We start from the raw sequence: 18979 nt of genomic DNA, 5'->3' as shown, positions 1-18979 counted from the left end.
TGCTATTTCAGATTCTATTAACTAACTTCTTTACTCCACACAGGAACAGCTACCAGAACTTTATGTGCATTTTCAATCTCAGAGTTTTCACACTTCCATGTACTCCTCCTCCTGGTTCCTAACTATCTTTCTGACTTCATTTCCATTACCGGTTGCCACAAGATTATTTGACATTTTCATGTCAGAGGTAAGTGATTGCCCATTTAATAAAATCTAAGTAAGGGCTTCATTTGGTGACAGTAATCAGAAAATGCAAAACGTATTCGCTGCCAGTTGCTATAGAATGATGCTGAAAGATTTATTTTGGGAATGGACGAAGAGGAATGAACAAAACTGTTCCCTGCCTTCATCCTTGTTAAGATTTTACCTGTATTTTATTTTCTCAGGGTCTCGAGATTGTTTTTCGTGTTGGGATAGCTATACTACAGTCTAATCAGGCAGAATTGATGCAACTTGACATGGAGGGAATGTTACAAGTAAGGAAGAAGTTAACTTAATTATTTTTCATTTTAGAGAAAAAGTTCTAATTTTGCAGATTTCGTAAAAGGTTCCACAGCATTAATTGAATCTATTTAATTTATTCACCAGCATTTTCAAAAGGTCATCCCACATCAGTTTGACAGTGGCCCTGACAAGTTGATCCAAACAGCTTATCAAATTAAATACAATGCAAAGAAAATGAAGAAGTAAGTAATGGATGGACTTCCATTTAATTAAAAAATACAAACCTATCCCATCATTACAAATTGGACAATCATTTAAAGCCACTGTTATATATAACGGCACATTTTTGCCTTTGAGCACATAAACAGGTCTAATATACAAAACTGGGTGATTAGCCAGGTTTACTATTTTCTTCCTTCAAGGATTCTTCCTTCAAGGCTCTGTATTACAATTGAGTTGAACGTTCTTTGAAAAGTGAACTAAGTGCCAAGTGCAGAAGGAATTCAGCATTTCAGGCAGCATCTGTGTAGGGAATGTCCAGGTGACATTTTGGCTGGGGTACCTCCTTCAGCCCCAACCCAAAATGTTGTTTGGCCATGCCCTCCACAGATGCTTCCTGACCCGCTGAGTGCCTCTAGCACTTTGCTCATTGTTCAAGATTCCAGCAACAGCTTCTGGTCTCTGTTCTTTAAAAAGTCTTTAAAATACTACAATAATTAAGTATTTCTATCTTTATCAGAATAATATGGCTTTTGACTTGTTTTAGATAGTTGCAATACATATATCACATACATGGCTATACTTTTTGTCAGATTGGAAAAGGAATACACTACCATAAAAAATAAAGAGATGGAAGAGCAAGTGGAAATTAAGGTAAGTGACAAAATTAATCCCACCGACTATAATGAACATAGAATTGTATGGAGGAATAAGAAATGAACCTTTTTCTGGCCCGGAAACCATCTTTGAGGTATGCACAATGAATTATTGTCTGTAATTTTAATGTTCACCCTGATGTGCATTATCTATCTGAATAATTTTTAATTTGATGTTAATAATAATAATAATGCTATTTATCAAATTAACATAATGTTATTTGGTTATTTTGCCCTCCCCAATAATTCTGTGGTGTAAATTTTTTGGCTTTCATTTATTGTTCCTTTATATTCCTGTTTAATTTTCTATCTCACCAATTTGTTTTGTACACGACTCATGTACAATAATTGACTTCCTGTTGTGATTGCACTCTGACACTTTGCATTAATTCATGTGTAAGACCAGATATTGAGTCCATGGTTTAGAATCATGATTCATTCCCTTAATTGCCTTGTGTTGGTGAGTCCAATGGTTGGGAAATACATTTACCAAATATGAATGTATATGAATGTATATTCCTGGTATGAACAAGTGCAACTTTTCCTCTACCATTCCTGTTAGGATGGGCCAAGCCGAAGCTGGGAAATACACCTTCTACCTTCAGCTTTCTTTCTAATTCAGTGGGGTTAAAAACCTAGGATAAAGTTGGCAACTTAATGGAAAATACAAATACTTTGTCTTAGTCATAGTCATGCAGCATTGACACGGACTCTTTGGCCCAACTGGTCCGTTCCGACCAAGATGCCCAATCTAAGCTAGTCTCACCTGCCTGCGTTTGGCCTATATCCCTCCGAACCTTGTCTGTCCATGTACCTATCCAAATGTACCTATCCAAATACCTGCCTCAACTACATCCTCTGGCATCTTTTTTCATATAGCCACCACTGTCTGTGTGGAAAAATGTGCTCGTCAGGTTCCTATTAAATCTTTCCCCTCTTACATTAAACCCGTGTCGTCCGGCTCTTCAGGGCAGAATGCAGCCAAAGAAAACATGGCAGCAAAAGTGAGGCAGGAGCTTAAACTATCACTAGGGACAAACTGCAAACACAAATGCTCTGAACCTGATGGCCTACATCCTCTGGACTTAAAAGAAGTGGCTGCCAAGATAGTGAAATGTCCTTATGAAGTCAGATTGTTTTCCAACTGGAGGAAAAGGAGTAATTTGGCAAAGAGGGAACCCATCTAATTCACATTTGCCCTGTTGATGTTCCTTAAATTCGTACTTCCGAAGCAATAGGTCTCACATCTTAAACGGGAGACAAAAGCACTGTAAGTAAAAATGTAGACGTACTGTCTATGGGACTATAATCTGGAGCTCTTCAGTGTGGTAGATTTTTATTTTTAAAAGTGATGATGTATTTCTTCCTGCTTGTAGAGGTTACGCACGGAAAATCGTTTGCTGAAACAACGAATTGAAACATTGGAGAAAGTGAGTGCTATTAAATTGAGTAATAAAGATTTCACCTTTAAAAACTGGTTTACTTTATTAATTGATAAAAAAAATGTCACTTTATTTATGAAGGTGTTTTAATTGCTTCCCCCGATAAAAGATGTGTCAGCTATTGAAATAGTCTGGCTTCTTTACTAACCGTGCTTGGCTCAGTGGCACATTAACATCTAACAGAGCGGAGCAAGTGACAGAGGATATGATGAGGACAAGCTGGTGTTCTTTTGAAATATGTGGAGGACAATAGGGCATGCTAAACCAATGGCGCTTTTTCATTCTGGCAAGGCAAAGGGATGATATTTTAGGACTGGCAAATGCATATTCTGTAATTTGAGATCTAAATGGTTTTGACTAGCTTGAAAGCAGCCTTTGTTTCTAATTGCTTGCTTGTTTTGGGGGGGGAAGGAGAGCAGGGGCAGGACTAGTAGGAGAAAATTGGATGGTTAGAAAGGAGGTTTGACGCTCATTAATCTGAGATTATTTCCAGATGGTTGCATTGATATTAGAAGTGAAGGTGCATTGGAGAAATGGGAATTGTGCAATTTTTTTTCCTGCAAATATCCATTGCTTTCATCCTGTTGAATTCTTCACAGAATTAATTAATGGCAGAAGGCAGCATTTCACACAATATTATGAAACTGCTTTCTAAAGTTATCATTCTAAAATCAGGTTTTGACACATTTTCACCCATCTTTGAATCCTTCCATGCTGTTTATCTTTTCATACATGAAATGGCAAACGAAGCACTTTCATGGATTTTTTTTGTGCCATATCCTGACAGTCCCAAAGCTTTATCTATTATTTGGAAGCTCATCCAACCTGTATTGAGATGACACATGGCAACACTTTACCACTCTATTTTTGACCAATATCAATTATTGATATTAAATTGATCTAGACTCTTAATAGTTTGCCTAAAAATAAACTGTAATAACCAATGAAAAACAACAAAATGGAAAGACTATATCCCATACGAATTTGAAGCAATAGTCTTGAGTGGTCTGAACACATTTACCAAATGCGTGCTTGGTTGAGCATTTTTTGATTTTCAACACTAGTCAATTTTGCTGCTGGTGTGGATTTAATGTCTAAACTTTTCAATTGATACAAATACATCGATAGATGCTCCTGAACACATCTTCAGTGATGTAACCTGGGGTCATTGGATGTTTCGGGTCTTTCAACATCAGACACCCTCACCCAGGCGACCCAGCCGTGGTTGATCAGACCACGACTTGTGTTCAGGTGGCATTCGCTCCTCCCCATGGACCTCCTCTCCTGATCCAGAGCCATCTCGAGGCATTCTCCGCTGCCTCTGTGGTATTCTTGATGGCCCTTCTCCTTGCCACTCCGTTGATGCCCAGTGCATTCAAGGCTTTGTAGAGCGATTGCCCTGCAAAACCTCTGCAGCCAACCTCGATGGGCACACATGTTGCCTTCCAGCCCTGCTTGCGGCAGTCTATGACCAGTTCTTCATATTTGGCCATCTTCCTCTCGTGGGCCTTCTCCAGACGGTCCTCCCACAGCACTGTCAGTTCCAACAAGACGATGTTTTTGGTCGCCTTCGAGACAAGGAGGATATCTGGCCTCAGGGTGGTCGTGGCAATGTGCTGTGGGAACTTCAGCTGTTTCACCAGGTCTACGGAAAGCTGCCAGTCCTGCGCAGTCGCCAGGATTCCTGACGGATTCCTGGCTGCTGTGGTTCTTGGCAGCTGCACTCCGGCCTTCACGAAAGTGATCATCTGGGTGGTGGGGCGTGCTCGTCTGCAGCTGCTGATTCCCATGCTGATGGCTTCTGCAATGGGTTTGAGAACCTGGTCGTGACGCCATGTGTACCGGCCCTGCCCAAGAGCCTTTGGGCAACAAGTCAGGATGTGTTCCAACGTCCCCTTGCCTGAGCATTGCGGGCAATCTGGAGATTCCGCTTTGCCCCAGATGAAGAGGTTCGATGGGCTGGGCAGGACATCATACACTGCCTGGACCAGGAACTTGATGCGCTGTGGTTCAGCCTGCCAGAGCTCAGTCCATGTGACTTTTCGGTCCATGGCCTGCTCCCACCTTGTCCAGGCTCCCTGCTGCCTCAATCCAACTGCTCTGGTACACCTCTCCACCTCCACCACTGCCCTCACTTCCTCCTGGACCAGCCTGCGCCTCTCCTTCCCCTCGGCCTTGTCAAGTTGGGGAGATGGGAAGATTCCCAGGCCAGCTCTTCCCCGAGTCACTGCTCCCACCAGGACTCTGTGGCGTATCCGGGACTCTGCTTGCAGCACGGCTTCGCCGGCTCTCCACTTCCTCCCAGTTTTCACCTCCACCCCTGCTTGAGCCACCTTGGGGTCACTGGAGTCCCTGTACAGCATCACCTCTCTGGCCCGAGTCACCTTGAACTCCTCCCTCCTCCATGGACTTCAGGGGCAGCTGGATCCTGGTGTTATTTCCGTAAAGGGCGATGCTGCTAAGGCTCCTGTGCAGTCCCATCCACCTTCTGAGAAAGCTGCTGACTTTGCTCTCCAATCTCTCTACGATGGATATTGGGACTTTGTTTGATCATATCTTTAACAAGGATTCATTTGTTCGTCCCCGAGGCAAAATTACATCGTAAATTTAAACAATGCACATTCTTAATCTTGTAAAATATTGAGCTCCCCTATCAGAATAAAATGCCCCAAAAAATTGAGAGTTTCATTTACAAATATCTTATGACACTTGGCCACCTCATAATGCTGATTTTCACATATGTTTGTGAAACTTAAATAGAAAATGAATAACTGATCTTCACTAATATCTTCTTTCTCAGTTGGAATTATCTTCCTGTAAAGTGGTGTAACATCATCTGTAAAGAGCTAGGCAAATAATTGAGAGGAAATTAAAAATGATATTGTTTCACATATTAGGTGACTGCATGAGGGTCTGCATGTTCAACTAAAATATAGTTTGAGGTGTGATTTGTTAATTTGTATGTGATTGTTTCTGCTGAATTGTTAGCTTCAGATTGAATAATTGAACCGTTGTTTTACTACTCTGTGCTTCTTGGCTATAGTTGGAACATAATTATGCATGTTGAGCTACGTTCCATCAGAGCAGATGCAAGCTGTAATCTGCTTTGCAAATTTTAAGTTTTGCATCCAGATCTAACTTTCAATTTCATTCTGCATTTTTTCCTAACTTTACCAAAATATGACACTAAACGTTTATTTCTATCTTGCTTGAGTGCTCTATTCTGTAAGCCATTCTGTTAAACAGTCATTGATTTCATAGTGTTAATAAAGGCCCTGTCCCACTTTCCCGAGTTACTCACAAACTCTCCCGAGTTTTCCCCTGTATGTCGGTAGCAAGCCCGTAGGAGTCCGTAGATATTTCGTAGCAGCTCGTAATGCCAGCCGTAGGAACTCGGTGCATCAGGTAAGTCGGGACGTTTTTTCAACATGTTGAAAAATGTCCACGAGTTAAAAAAAATACCCCGAGTACCTACGAACGGCTATTACCGTAATTCTCCGAGTTCGAATCAAGGGGAAAACTTGGGAGAGTTCGTGAGTAACTCGGGAAAGTGGGACAGGGCCTTAATTTATGTAATTTGGTGCATGATAAGATGTATATTCACAGCTTGCATGATAAATGCTCTGAAGTACAGTAGCGTTGAAGTCTATTTAGTTTGTTTTGGTAGAACTTAAGTGGTTAATTGCAAAGACATGAACGTAGACACTTTTCTAAATAGCAGCATGATGGGTATGACCTGCTGAATGCTTCTTTACTTTGGTTAGTTTTATAAGCTGCATTGGGAAATGGAGCATTAATGTGAGTACTAATGTGCAGTAGTTTCAGAGTGAAATTGAACATTTTTAGCTCTATGCAGGAAGCAGATTTAAAAAAAAATGTTTATGGCCAAACTTTAACATTTTGTAATAGTTGTTCTCTAATTACATTTTCTAATAGCCTCTAACAATAGCATGGCTTCTTATTTTGTTTGTACTGTAGTGGCAGAAACTGCATTGTGGCCCTGTTTATGACATAATTGACAATAACTAGCTCTATGCTTTGCAAAATTCAGTTCTTTAGCTTTAGTCAAATACCTCTGCTTTGCTAATTCCTGAAATGATGCAAGTTTTTTCTCACTGTCCACCCCTTTTCTGCATAAGTAATATAACATGTAAGTATTAAAGGAAACAATCTGAACTATTTAGTGGCAGTAAAGGCCGTTTCGAGGAGTAATTTGAAAAGGTGACAACACCTTCCAGAATTTTCATGCAGTTTCTCTTTTGCCAGGTTTTACAACTTATTTTTTATCTTTCTCTTATATCTGTCTGGATTTTTCCTTTGTAGGAAAGTGCTTCTTTGGCAGATAGATTGATTCAGGTACAGTTCATCATCCTAGCCCTGTTTTATAAATGGATAACCACTGCATCCCATGAGAGAAACTGTCATCTTATACTTTAGTTTACAGTTTCTTCCTGTTTTGTTGCAAACGTGTAATGATGACGTGTGTTTCTGGAAAATGGTTGTTTTAAAAAAAGTTTTAGTTAAATTATTACATTGTTTTCTTTACAGTAAATTTTTCCGATACGATTGTAATGGAATCAATCCCCTGTTGAAATTAAAATTTTACATAAAATCAGTAGATATATTTGAATAAATGACCATTCCAGATTCACATTTGTAAGTTTTTAAAGATATGTTTATATGTATATGAAGGAGTGTTTATAATTTTAATGCATGTTCAACTCCTCACTAACTCTAAGTTTTCTAATTCAATCAAGGCCATTAATTCTTACTACATGTATATTTAGCAGAATTGCATGTAGAAAATTTGGTAAGTGCTTTACATTGCTAAACAGTATTATCAGGCAAAAATCTTCAAATTATAAAATCTAATGTTTGTCCTCTGGGATGTATTACTAATCTACCATTGTAAATTCGGAAAACTTTTCACTACCCCCCCGCACCAATCCTTATTCCCTGCACAATTGTGTCCTAAGGGACAAGTGACAAGGGCACAAGAGGCAGAGGAAAACTACCTCATTAAACGGGAGCTGACCACCATTAAACAGCAGAGTGATGAGGCTAGTGCTAAGCTGGAGAAAGCTCAGAATGCCTTCAGGGAGCTCCAAGAGCAACGGGTAAGGAGGCTGGCAGCATCATCTATTTCCTGTTCTTCATTGCTTAATTTGCACCTTATTGTTCATGCCATCTTGTCTTATTTTCATCTCTGAAGTTATTTTGTGCTTGTTCAGTAAATGAACAGAATGCTTTGGGCTTTTTTTTCTCCTTCTCTTCCCAGGATTATTTTTTTGCTGGTTCTATACTCGGATAGACTAGATTTTCTTTCATTTTGTAGTTTAGCAAAAATCCATAATCTTTCATTTATATCCTCGCAGTCAATTTTAGATTAGGTTCATCGTGACATGAATACTGTGAATGCAAGACAAATTGCTGGGAATTCTTGCAGTTTCCAAAAATCTCAAAGATTTTGAGAAAGGGACTCGCATTCTTTAAAATGTCATGGTAGGGACCCACAGAGTTCAGATAGAAATGTGCAGACTTGGTTGTGGGATTGAATTAATTGCTATGATGCCTCGTGATCTATTTATCTTGCAAGTTCAAATTTTACGAATTTTACAACGAGATGATAGAAAGCAGGAGGTTAATGATCAAAATATATATGACCGAATAATCCAGCAGTCAAGGAATGGTGCTTGATAGAGGATCACTTCACAAAATTTCTTTGCGTGACAGCAATTGCTAGTGGCTCTCGTGTGTGGGAGAAATTAAGGAGGGGAGATTTGGATGGAGTTATTCCTGATAACCTTTTCAATAAATGTCATAGAAGTAAACAATTGCTGCATAAATGTAATCGTAAGGTCTCTTAGTCCATAGAGATGTCACTAACTTCAGTTATAACTGAGTGAATAGTGATATGAGTGCCATTAACATGATTACGGTCGGCCTTTTAAACGGTGCATTGGCTGTTTCCAATGTATTTGTGAGGCCACAGGGCATATCTGAATTTATTAAATTTGTTAATGGACCCATTTATATTTCAAGCGGGAAAAAAACAAACTGTTGGAGGAACTCAGCAAGTCGGGCAGCATCTGTGGAGGGAAATGTAGTGTTAACATTTTCAGTGGAGAATCTTCCTCGGGACTGCTTCAACCAGATGAAGAGTCTCGACCTGAAACACTGACTTTCCATTTTCTTCCACAGATGTTGCCTGAAAGTCAACGCGTCAAGTCGAGATCCTTCACCTAGCTAAAGCAGGTTAGGGATCTCAACTTGAAACGCTAACTTTCTGTTTTCCTCCACAGATGTTGCCTGACATGCAGAGCTCCTCCAGTAGTTTATTGTTCAACATTCCCCGATTTGCACTCAATTCTCTGCCACAATGAACAATTTACATTCCCGTATCATTTAATGTATTGTTACAACATGAAAGGCGGATTGCATTTACTAGCTTTGAGATATGAATCCAGGCAATAGCTTGCAAGATGTTTGACATTCACTACCAATTTCCATGCAAACTAATTTTTGACAAAAAATATTTTTTATTTTTAATTTATCACCGAGTGCTGGGCATTGAGTCTTCAATCTGACCAGAAAGTGTCAAAGTGATATGACATTTGACACCTACAAAAGGATGGTGGAGGAAATACTATCAAACGGCAGATGAATTCAACAAGTCGTGCAACATGGAAATAAGCTCACAGAATCTGTGTCGACCATCATGCACTCTTGAGTTGATCTTCATCAATTAGCATTTGGCATCCACAACTTCAGGTTGCGATGGGAGCTGAAATGATTAGAAATTACATTACAACATTTTTGGAATAGAAAATTGATCTAAGATATTTCACAGAATATATATTTTGCATTTCCATGTATAAGAATGCCCCCCAAGCTGGTTATCATCAAGTAAGTACTGCAAATTAGTCACTTCATTATGGAGGAAATAGAGCAGCCAGTTTGTTGAGAAAGCATTACGGTAATGGCTGGAAAATCTGTTTGTTTTTTTTTTTCCCCCTGATATCAAACGAGGATTAAATGTTGCTGGCAACATGGGGAATATGTCCATGCTCCTCCTTAAAGTAGTCCCCTGGGATTGTTTACGTCCATCTGAGAGGACAAATTGCCGCAATTCAATATTGCGCCCCAAAATGTGTCTCAGACTATTGCAAAGATTTACACCAATCTGAGGTTTTCCCAAGTTCTAATTGTTTTTCAAATGGTTTCCCCGTAAATATTTTTTAAATCTCTAAATTGTTATACTATAGAGAGGTAGAAGATATGCCAACCTCAGGATTGTTCTGGAATTTTCAAAACATTTAAATTAATGTTTAGAGTGCAAGTGTTTGGTTTAATGAAGTGTTTTCAAGAAGAGAGTACAGAAACAGGGGTCTTCTAAAGGGATATTGTGGAACTTCAGATGAGTGAAAGTAAGGCAGCCAATTGTAATTGAACAATTGGAGGTAGACAAGAGGCCAATGTTGTTGGGTGCTGAGTTCTCTGGATTTAGAAATGTAAGGAGTTAGAGATATGAAAGGAATGAGGCCTTGAAGCGATTTGAGAAGGTTTGAAATTTTAAACTCTGAAGCCTAAATAGATCGAAGCTGTTACTCTTCAGCAAATTTATTATGAGGGGCTCTCTATAGATCAAGCTACCGTGGGCATGATTTTGAAGAAGTTGGACATTGGGGGCCAATCAGCAGGGTACCACAATTATTGGGAATGGACGTGCAAGTAAATCTTAAAAATGCAGAGCACATGATCTCAGAATATGAGACCACTTTTTAAAATATCTTCAGCGGTATGATGGTGCAGCAGTTGGTCCTGTACCTCACAGCTCCTGAGACCCACGTTTGGTCCCAAACTTGGATAATGACTGTAGAGTTGACAAATTGTTCTGTCGGGTCTTCTGCCAGTAATCCCCTGGTTTCCTCCCTCAACTTGATAGGTTGTTTACACATTACACCACCTTGTAGGTGAGAGGCGAAGGAGCAAAAGGAGACTTGATGGACTTGAGAGAGGATTTGCCAGTGTATAGGGAAATAACTGAAAGGGAAAGGAAGTGATGAGGTTCTTCTGCTCGAATTTGGCATGGACCTGATAAGCGAAATGGCTTCATTAAATGACACGGGTAGACAAAAATGCTGGAGAAACTCAGCGGGTGAGGCAGCATCTATCGACCGAACGAAATAGGCGACGTTTCGGGTCGAGACTGATGTGCGGGTGGGGGGCTGGGAAGAAGAAAGGAAGAGGCAGAGACAGTGGGCTGTGGGAGAGCTGGGATGGGGAGGGGAAAGAAGGAGAAAGCAGGGACTATCTGAAATTGGAGAAGTCAATGTTCATACCGCTGGGGTGTAAACTACCCAAGCGAAATATGAGATGCTGCTCCTCCAATTTACGGTGGGCTTCATTCTGGCCATGGAGGAGGCCCAGGACAGAAAGGTCGGATTCGGAATGGGAGGGGGAGTTGAAGTGCTGAGCCACCGGGAGATCAGGTTGGTTATTGCGAACCGAGTGGAGGTGTGAAGCGATCGCCAAGCCTACTGCTTGGTTTCACCGATGTAGAACAGCTGACACCTGGAGCTGCGGATGCAATAGATGAGGTTGGAAGAGGTGCAGGTGAACCTCTGCCGCATCTGGAAAGACTGCTTGGGTCTTTGGATGGAGTCGAGGGGGGAGGTAAAGCGACAAGTGTAGCATTTCCTGCGGTTGCAAGAGAAAGTGCCAGGAGAGGGGGTGGTTTGGGTGGGAAGGGATGAATTGACTAGGGAGTTACGGAGGGAGCGGTCTCTGTGGAAAGCCGAAAGGGGAGGAGATGGGAAGATGTGGCCAGTGATGGGATCCCGTTGGAGGTGGTGAAAATGTCAGTGGATTATTTATTGTATGTGACGGCTGGTAGGGTGGAAGGTGAGGACAAGGGGGACTTGTCTTCATTATGCCTTCATTAAATGACATAATAAGTAAGTACAAACCTAGCCCATCATGAGCAAAGACAGTTTCAAAAACGAGTCTCTTGAAGTGGGTCTCGGGTCATCTCAGTATAAGTGAGCACTTGTGGATTAGTTCTTTGTTGCTAAATTCCGAATGGCTCAGGGTAGTGCTACTCGTGCATCATCTCTCTATATACAGGTCTGAAGGAGAAATCTGTGGTCTGAAGACAGCTTTTTAAAATGAAGTATGATATAATTGATCAGCAAAGCTTTTCATTTTCTTTTTGAAATGAAATTGCCTGTTGCATTTTCTTGTCGTTCTTGTGACAACATTTTTCTATATCAGCGTCATGATTGTTCATTGGTGCAATTTCCAAGCGTACCATCACTGGTTCGTTTCTGTGTGATTTTTGTATAGTTCCATGTACTGTTGACTGTCTTCATTTCATTGTAGATGGTAGAATGTCGATATAAGTTTGTACTATAACCTCAGCTTCGATGACATCAATTCTGTGTTCCATAACTGCTGAAGCTGTGACCAATTGTTTAGTTGTAGACATTATATTTCTGCATATTTGTGATTTTACCTGATAAATGAACCTGGAAATTATTTACATTTGTGTTTTTAGAATATTGGTTTTATGCCAAATATGTATTTTCAGTGTTTTATTTAAACTATATTCAAGAGCATACGAAAAATATGAATGAAAACAGTAAAAGAGGGTGTTTATTCAGAAAACATTTCTACTCTCACGTATATTTAGTTAACTTCCCTAAAACAAACAAACACCAGGATCAAATACTTAATGTATTCTTATTTTGAAGAAGGAATGAAAACTGATTTGCTTTTGTGTAGTTAATTACAGTAAATCGATAAACTGTTCAAGGGAATTAGACAAGTACATAAATACTTATAGCAGCTGTTAGCCATGTTGCTGCTTAGGTCTGCTTTACTATTTATTAAGATCATGGCTGAACTCCTAAATCGGGTCCACTTTCCCCACCCTATCTCGTGTATATATAACCTTTAGACAGTGCAAATGCATGTTTGAATGTTAAAAGCTGCATCAGGTTTAGTGTACACAAGTGATCAGCATATCATTTACATTTTTTCAATGAAAATTGGTATAAACTATTAAGATCTTAAAGCTTGTAGTAAATACTTGCTTTTTGTTTCAATTTAATTACTTTTGGGTGCTAGCGGGAGTAAAATTTTAATTGTTGCAAGTTTTTCACCCAGTTGCAAGAAATTTTGTAGGATCAAAGACCTCATGCCAAAGTTTTGAGATGGCCACGTAATGGGGTAAAATTATTCCAGTTACAGAAAGGCAACTAACTTTATGTGTAAATTGGAAAAGTTACTTAGAGCAGGCATATTACTGGTCGAGGTGGTATCTGTGTGTGTGTATGTGTGACATTATTCTTGATTGCAATGCCTTTGTTTGCTGAACTGAGAGTACTATTAAGAATCAAGCTGGAAAAAATGACCACATCTGAAGTGTGCAGCACAATTTTTTAATTCTGTCAAGACATCCAGCCAGGTTCGGTTTTCATGTCTGTTTAGGGACAATTTAACCAATGTCTGAAAAAAATGTTCATGAAATGTCCACCCTTGTATGTTTTTACCCCCCAAACGTTTTTCAACAGCTGCTTCAGTTGGATTTTCATCCATATGTATATCTGGTGCACACTCCAGAATAATGGGTATGAAGCTGCAGCTGTATTGGTAATACAAGGGCTGTAAGTTTGGCATTTATTGCATGGGTAAATTTAGATATTGATGTGGAATAAATGCTGGTATGCAGATCTTATAAATCTGTGTAATTCTACTTGGGAATAAGCATCTCTACATCACAATATTGCAAATCTCCTGCCGAAAATAAATATTTTTAAGAAGGTGCTGGTGGTTTACTGGAATGCATAACATGTACATTAGTACAATATGTTTTGTGTATTAAGATCCAGATCCTTAATTTGAAAATCCAGCCAATAGCACAGATTTTTTTCAATAAGCATTTTAAATATAAGATTCATCCATAGCTATTATTTGTAATTGTTCATTTATACATTTTAATTCCCATCACTGTAAACTAAAACTGGATTTTAAAGCTTTAGTCAAAGCTTTTTCATAATGTGACTACTTAGACGGGCTAAAATGCCTCTGTATTTAATGTTTTTCAGAAATTGATACTGAAGTATCTTTTTATAAATGTGTTTTTTTGCAGCATAAATGCAATCCACGCTACAGTGAGGATTTTGTTCTTCAACTGGAAACTGAACTCGTGCAAGCAAGGTTAAGAGAAGCAGAAACACAATGTGCACTTAAAGAAATGCAGGACAAAATCTTGGACATAGAAAAGGTAGTTGAATTAACAACTTTGACCCTGTGTTTATAGTTTAGTAGAAATGTTAAGACCAAGATTCTTCAGTAGCAACTAAAACTTTCATTCTCACTTAATCAAATTCCAAACGTTAAAAACCTATTTTCCATTTATCTTAGTTTTAGAGATACAGCATGGAAACAGGCCCTTCAGCCTACATTAGCTATTGATCACCAGTGCACATTAGTATGATATCCCACTTTCTCATCCAATCCTTACATATTAAGGGCCAATGAACCTACAAACCCACACGTCTTTGGGATTGAACATGTAAACATAGAAACATAGAAATTAGGTGCAGGAGTAGGCCATTCGGCCCTTCGAGCCTGCACCGCCATTCAATATGATCATGGCTGATCACCCAACTCAGTATCCCGTACCTGCCTTCTCTCCATACCCCCTGATCCCCTTAGCCACAAGGGCCACATCTAACCCCCTCTTAAATATAGCCAATGAACTGTGTGGCCTCAACTACCTTCTGCGGCAGAGAATTCCACAGATTCACCACTCTCTGTGTGAAAAAAGTTCTTCTCATCTCGGTTTTAAAGGATTTCCCCCTTATCCTTAAGCTGTGACCCCTTGTCCTGGACTTCCCTAACACCGGGAACATGTAAATATTACAACTTGCCGTTTTCCGTCAAACTTTATTGTGCGCCACAATATTTTACTGTGCTACAAACTATTTACAAAAAGCCACTGTTTTAAAGAAAATGGTGGAAAAGCTATTGATCAAGATCTGAATACTGAGAAAACACTAAATAGAGCAAATGTAATCAAGGGATTCGAAGGTGATAATCTCCTTTCCAGCTGTAAAATTGTAGAGCTTAGTACACAAAGATGGCCATGCTGATCTTTAAGTCGACTTAATTGTTTTCTTAGTCACCCTTTTTATTCTTGATATTCCTGCAGAACAAATTGGGACTTTCCTTTACCTTGCCTGCCAGATCTATTTCATGTCTTTTTTGACCTGTTCCTTGCTGCCTCAAGGGTCCTCCTACGCTTATACCCTGATGTGTGCCTCCTTTTTGCCCCAACCAGAGCCTTAACATCTCTTGTCAACCAGGGTTCCCTAAACCTGCCTACTTTTCCTTTCACGTCAACAGGTACATGCCCCTGTACTTCTGATATAACACTAAGATTTGTAACTTTGTACCATTTTTAACAACAGCGAAGCAGCTCCTTTCCCGATGAGGATAATGTGGCCAGGTTGCAAGACGAGCTCATAGGGGCAAAACTAAGAGAAGCAGAGGCAATAGTGAGCGTAAAAGAACTTGGGCAGCAAGTTAAAGATTTGGATGATCATTGGCAGGTAAGAGAACTCTTATTCCAGTTGGCACTTGGTACATAACAATGTTTTTATGTTGCATTATCTCCAATATTCATTGGATAAAATGTTTATCAGGTTTCCACAAAACATAATGTGGGGTTTTATACAAAATATTTACTTAGAATTACCGATGGTTTCTTTTCATGTCCTTTCTTGCAGTAGAAATTTATTACGTGCTAAAAGAGTCGAGTGTTTTATTGTCATTGTCCCAGATCGAACATTGCAGCAGCACAACAGCATATGGAAGCATAGTATACTGTAAACAATATAATAAACAAGGGGAAAAAAGTTCAATGTGTGACACGCGCGCACACACACATGCACGTGCAAAAAGCCAAAACCAATGCCTCCAAGTCTATGTAGTTCAGAACTTACTTGGAGGTTATAGTGTTCAGTAGCCGGATGGCTGTAGGGATTAAACTGTTCCTGAACCTGGACTTTGGTTTTTAGGCTCCTGTACCACCTTCCCGATGGCAGGGGTGAAATGAGTGTGTGGCCAGGCTGAAATGAGTGTGTGGCCAGGCTGGTGAGGGTCTCTTATGATGCTGAGGCAGCGCTCCTGTAAATCCCTTCGATGGTGGGGAGGTCAGAAGCCGTGATGGACTGGGCAGTGTTCATCACTTTTTGCAGTCTTCTACGCTCCTGGGCATTCAAGTGTGTGCTGCAGTGAAATTTGCTGTTCTGACACAGACACACAGTGCCCTCCATAATGTTTGGGACAAAGATCCATCATTTATTTATTTGCCTCTGTACTCACAATTCGAGATTTGTAATAGAAAGGGTATTTTTACACATTTTGGTTTCACCAGAAATTCACAGGTGTTAGTACAGGTGTTAGTAATTGCTCAGGTGTTTTTAAATGCCTCCTTCATGCAGGTATAAGAGAGCTCTCAGCATCTTGTCTTCAGTCATTCCATCACCTTTGGAAACTTTTATTATTGCTATTTATCAACATGAGGACCAAAGTTGTGGCGATGAAAGTCAAAGAAGCTATTATGAGACTGAGGAACAAGAATAAACTGTTATAGAGATATTAGCCAAACATTAGTCTTACCAAAATCAACTGTTTGAAACATCATTAAGAAGAAAGAGACCACTGGTGAGCTTACTAATCGCAAAAAGACTGGCAGGCCAAGGAAGACCTCCACGGCGGATGACAGAAGAATTATCTCTCTAATAAAGAAAAATCCCCAAACCCCTGTCCGACAGATCAGAAACACTCCTCAGGAATCAGGTGTGGATTTGGCAATGACCACTGCCACAGAAGACTTCATGAACAGAAATACAGAGGCTACACTGCAAGATGCAAACCACTGGTTAGCTGCAAAAATGGGATGGCCATGTTACAGTTTGCCAAGAAGTACTTAAAAGAGCAACCACAGTTCTGGAAAAAGGTCTTGTGGACAGATGAGACTAAGATTAACAGAATGATGGCAAGAGCAAAGTATGGAGGAGAGAAGGAACTGTCCAAGATCCAATGCATACCACCTCATCTGTGAAACACGGTGGTGGGGGTATTATGCCCTGGGCATGTATGGCTGCTGAAGTACTGGCTCACTTAGTTTATGATAATACAACTGCTGATGGTAGTAGCATAATGAATTCTGAAATGTATAGACACATCCTATCTGCTCAATTTGAAATAAAATGCCCCAAAACTCATTGGCCAGTGGTTCATTCAACAGCAAGACAATGATCCCAAACATATTGCTAAAGCAACAAAGGAATTTTTCAAAGCTAAAAAATGGTCAATACTTGAGTGGCCAAGTCAATCAACTGATCTGAACCCAATTGAGCATGCCTTGTATATGCTGAAGAGAAAACTGAAGGGGACTAACCCCCAGAACAAGCATAAGCGAAAGATGGCTGCAATACAGGCCTGGCAGAGCATCACCAGAGAAGACACCAGAGAAGAGAATTTTCCTAATCGGTGGCCGATTAGGAAAAGGGGAGATGCAACGAGACCTGGGTGTCATGGTACATCAGTCATTGAAAGTAGGCATGCAGGTGCAGCAGGCAGTGAAGGAAGCGAATGGTATGTTAGCATTCATAGCAAAAGGATTTGAGTATAAGAGCAGGGAGGTTCTACTGCAGTTGTACAGGGTCTTGGTGAGACCACACCTGGAGTATTGAGTACAGTTTTGGTCTCCTAATCTGAGGAAAGACATTCTTGCCGTGGAGGGAGTACAGAGAAGGTTCACCAGACTGATATCTGGGATGTCAGGACTTTCATATGAAGAAAGACTGGATAGACTCGGCTTGTACTAGCTAGAATTTAGAAGATTGAGGGGGGATCTTATAGAAACTTACAAAATTCTTAAGGGGTTGGACAGGCTAGTTGCAGGAAGATTGTTCCCGATGTTGGGAAGTCCAGAACAAGGGGTCACAGTTTAAGGATAAGGGGGAAATCTTTTAGGACCGAGATGAGAAAATAATTTTTCACACAGAGTGGTGAATCTCTGGAATTCTCTGCCACAGAAGGTAGTTGAGGCCAGTTCATTGGCTATATTTTAGAGGGAGTTAGATGTGGCCCTTGTGGCTGAAGGGATCAGGAGGTATGGAGAGAAGGCAGGTACAGGATAATGAGTTGGATGATCAGCCATGATCATATTGAATGGTGGTGCAGGTCGAAGGGCCGAATGGCCTACTCCTGCACCTATTTTCTATGTTTCTATGACACCCAGCAACTGGTGATGTCCCTAATTCGCAGACTTCAAACAATCATTGCATGCAAAGGATATGCAACAAAATACTAAACATGACTACTTTCATTTACATGACATTGCTGTGTCCCAAACATTAAGGTGCCCTGAATTGGGGGGGGTGGGAAACGGACTATGAAAAAACACTGCTATAATTTCAACAGCAGCAAAAGAGCAGGTAAAGACTGGAAAAGGAAATAGGAACGTTTGTTAAATAAATTAGATGAAGCCATATTCTTCCGTGAACAAATGGCTAATGTCAGAGACTGGCAAACTATAAGACAAGTTAGGGAAGAATTAATTGCATTGGAAAATAAAATCATATAAAAATTAGTTGAATTGTGATATCTGAGATGCTGCAGTTGGTTTATTTTATCAGTTATCAATGTTTTGTTACAAATTGCAAAATAAACATTTATATAGCATTTTAAGGTATCGTGAAAGCATTTGGTATGATTCCACTAGAGGGTGCAGTTATTTCAGTGCTGATCTCGGTGAATTGGATTGGATTGGATTCAATTTATTGTCATTATTGTGTTTTGGAATTAATGTATTTTTCCATTTTTATATGGCATTGATGATCAAAAGGTGACTGAAAACTCGATGAACGTTGAAGCATGCAATTCATTCTTAGTTTATATTTTGTCATTACATTTTCTTTACATTTTGATCCTTTTGCTGCATTTGGGTAACGATATAGGTAAAGCGATTGTTATGGATATTCATGCTTCATACACACTTCACAAAATATATCTAAAATAAGTCTTAAGTATCTGTGGCAAAGGGAATAGAGTTATCAAGCAATAATAATACTGTTGTAATAATATTAAATAATTGATTCCCAGTTTAAAGAGGCAGTTATTCATGTGTTTAACTTTAAT

At 39.8% G+C, this 18979-nt stretch overlaps 1 protein-coding gene across 4 annotated transcripts in view; it reads left to right on the top strand.

Annotated features, from left to right (window-relative positions):
• The window catches only part of evi5a (ecotropic viral integration site 5a), a 131055-nt gene that overhangs the window by 62950 nt on the left and 49126 nt on the right, over positions 1 to 18979 (top strand). Inside the window, exons 9-17 of one of the 4 annotated variants that reach the window (XM_055641410.1) lie at positions 44 to 187; positions 387 to 476; positions 589 to 686; positions 1257 to 1317; positions 2696 to 2749; positions 7085 to 7117; positions 7738 to 7878; positions 13914 to 14048; positions 15238 to 15378. In XM_055641410.1, coding sequence (XP_055497385.1) covers positions 44 to 187; positions 387 to 476; positions 589 to 686; positions 1257 to 1317; positions 2696 to 2749; positions 7085 to 7117; positions 7738 to 7878; positions 13914 to 14048; positions 15238 to 15378 — 897 coding nt within the window. The remainder of the gene's footprint in view (positions 1 to 43; positions 188 to 386; positions 477 to 588; positions 687 to 1256; positions 1318 to 2695; positions 2750 to 7084; positions 7118 to 7737; positions 7879 to 13913; positions 14049 to 15237; positions 15379 to 18979) is intronic. The other 3 variants (XM_055641411.1, XM_055641413.1, XM_055641414.1) reach the window with 3 other exon arrangements.

The sequence above is a fragment of the Leucoraja erinacea genome, chromosome 10 (assembly GCF_028641065.1).
Source record: "Leucoraja erinacea ecotype New England chromosome 10, Leri_hhj_1, whole genome shotgun sequence".
NCBI classification, from domain to species: Eukaryota; Metazoa; Chordata; class Chondrichthyes; order Rajiformes; family Rajidae; genus Leucoraja; species Leucoraja erinaceus.
Note: the sequence above shows the minus strand (reverse complement) of the source record. Positions and strands in the feature narration are given on the sequence as shown.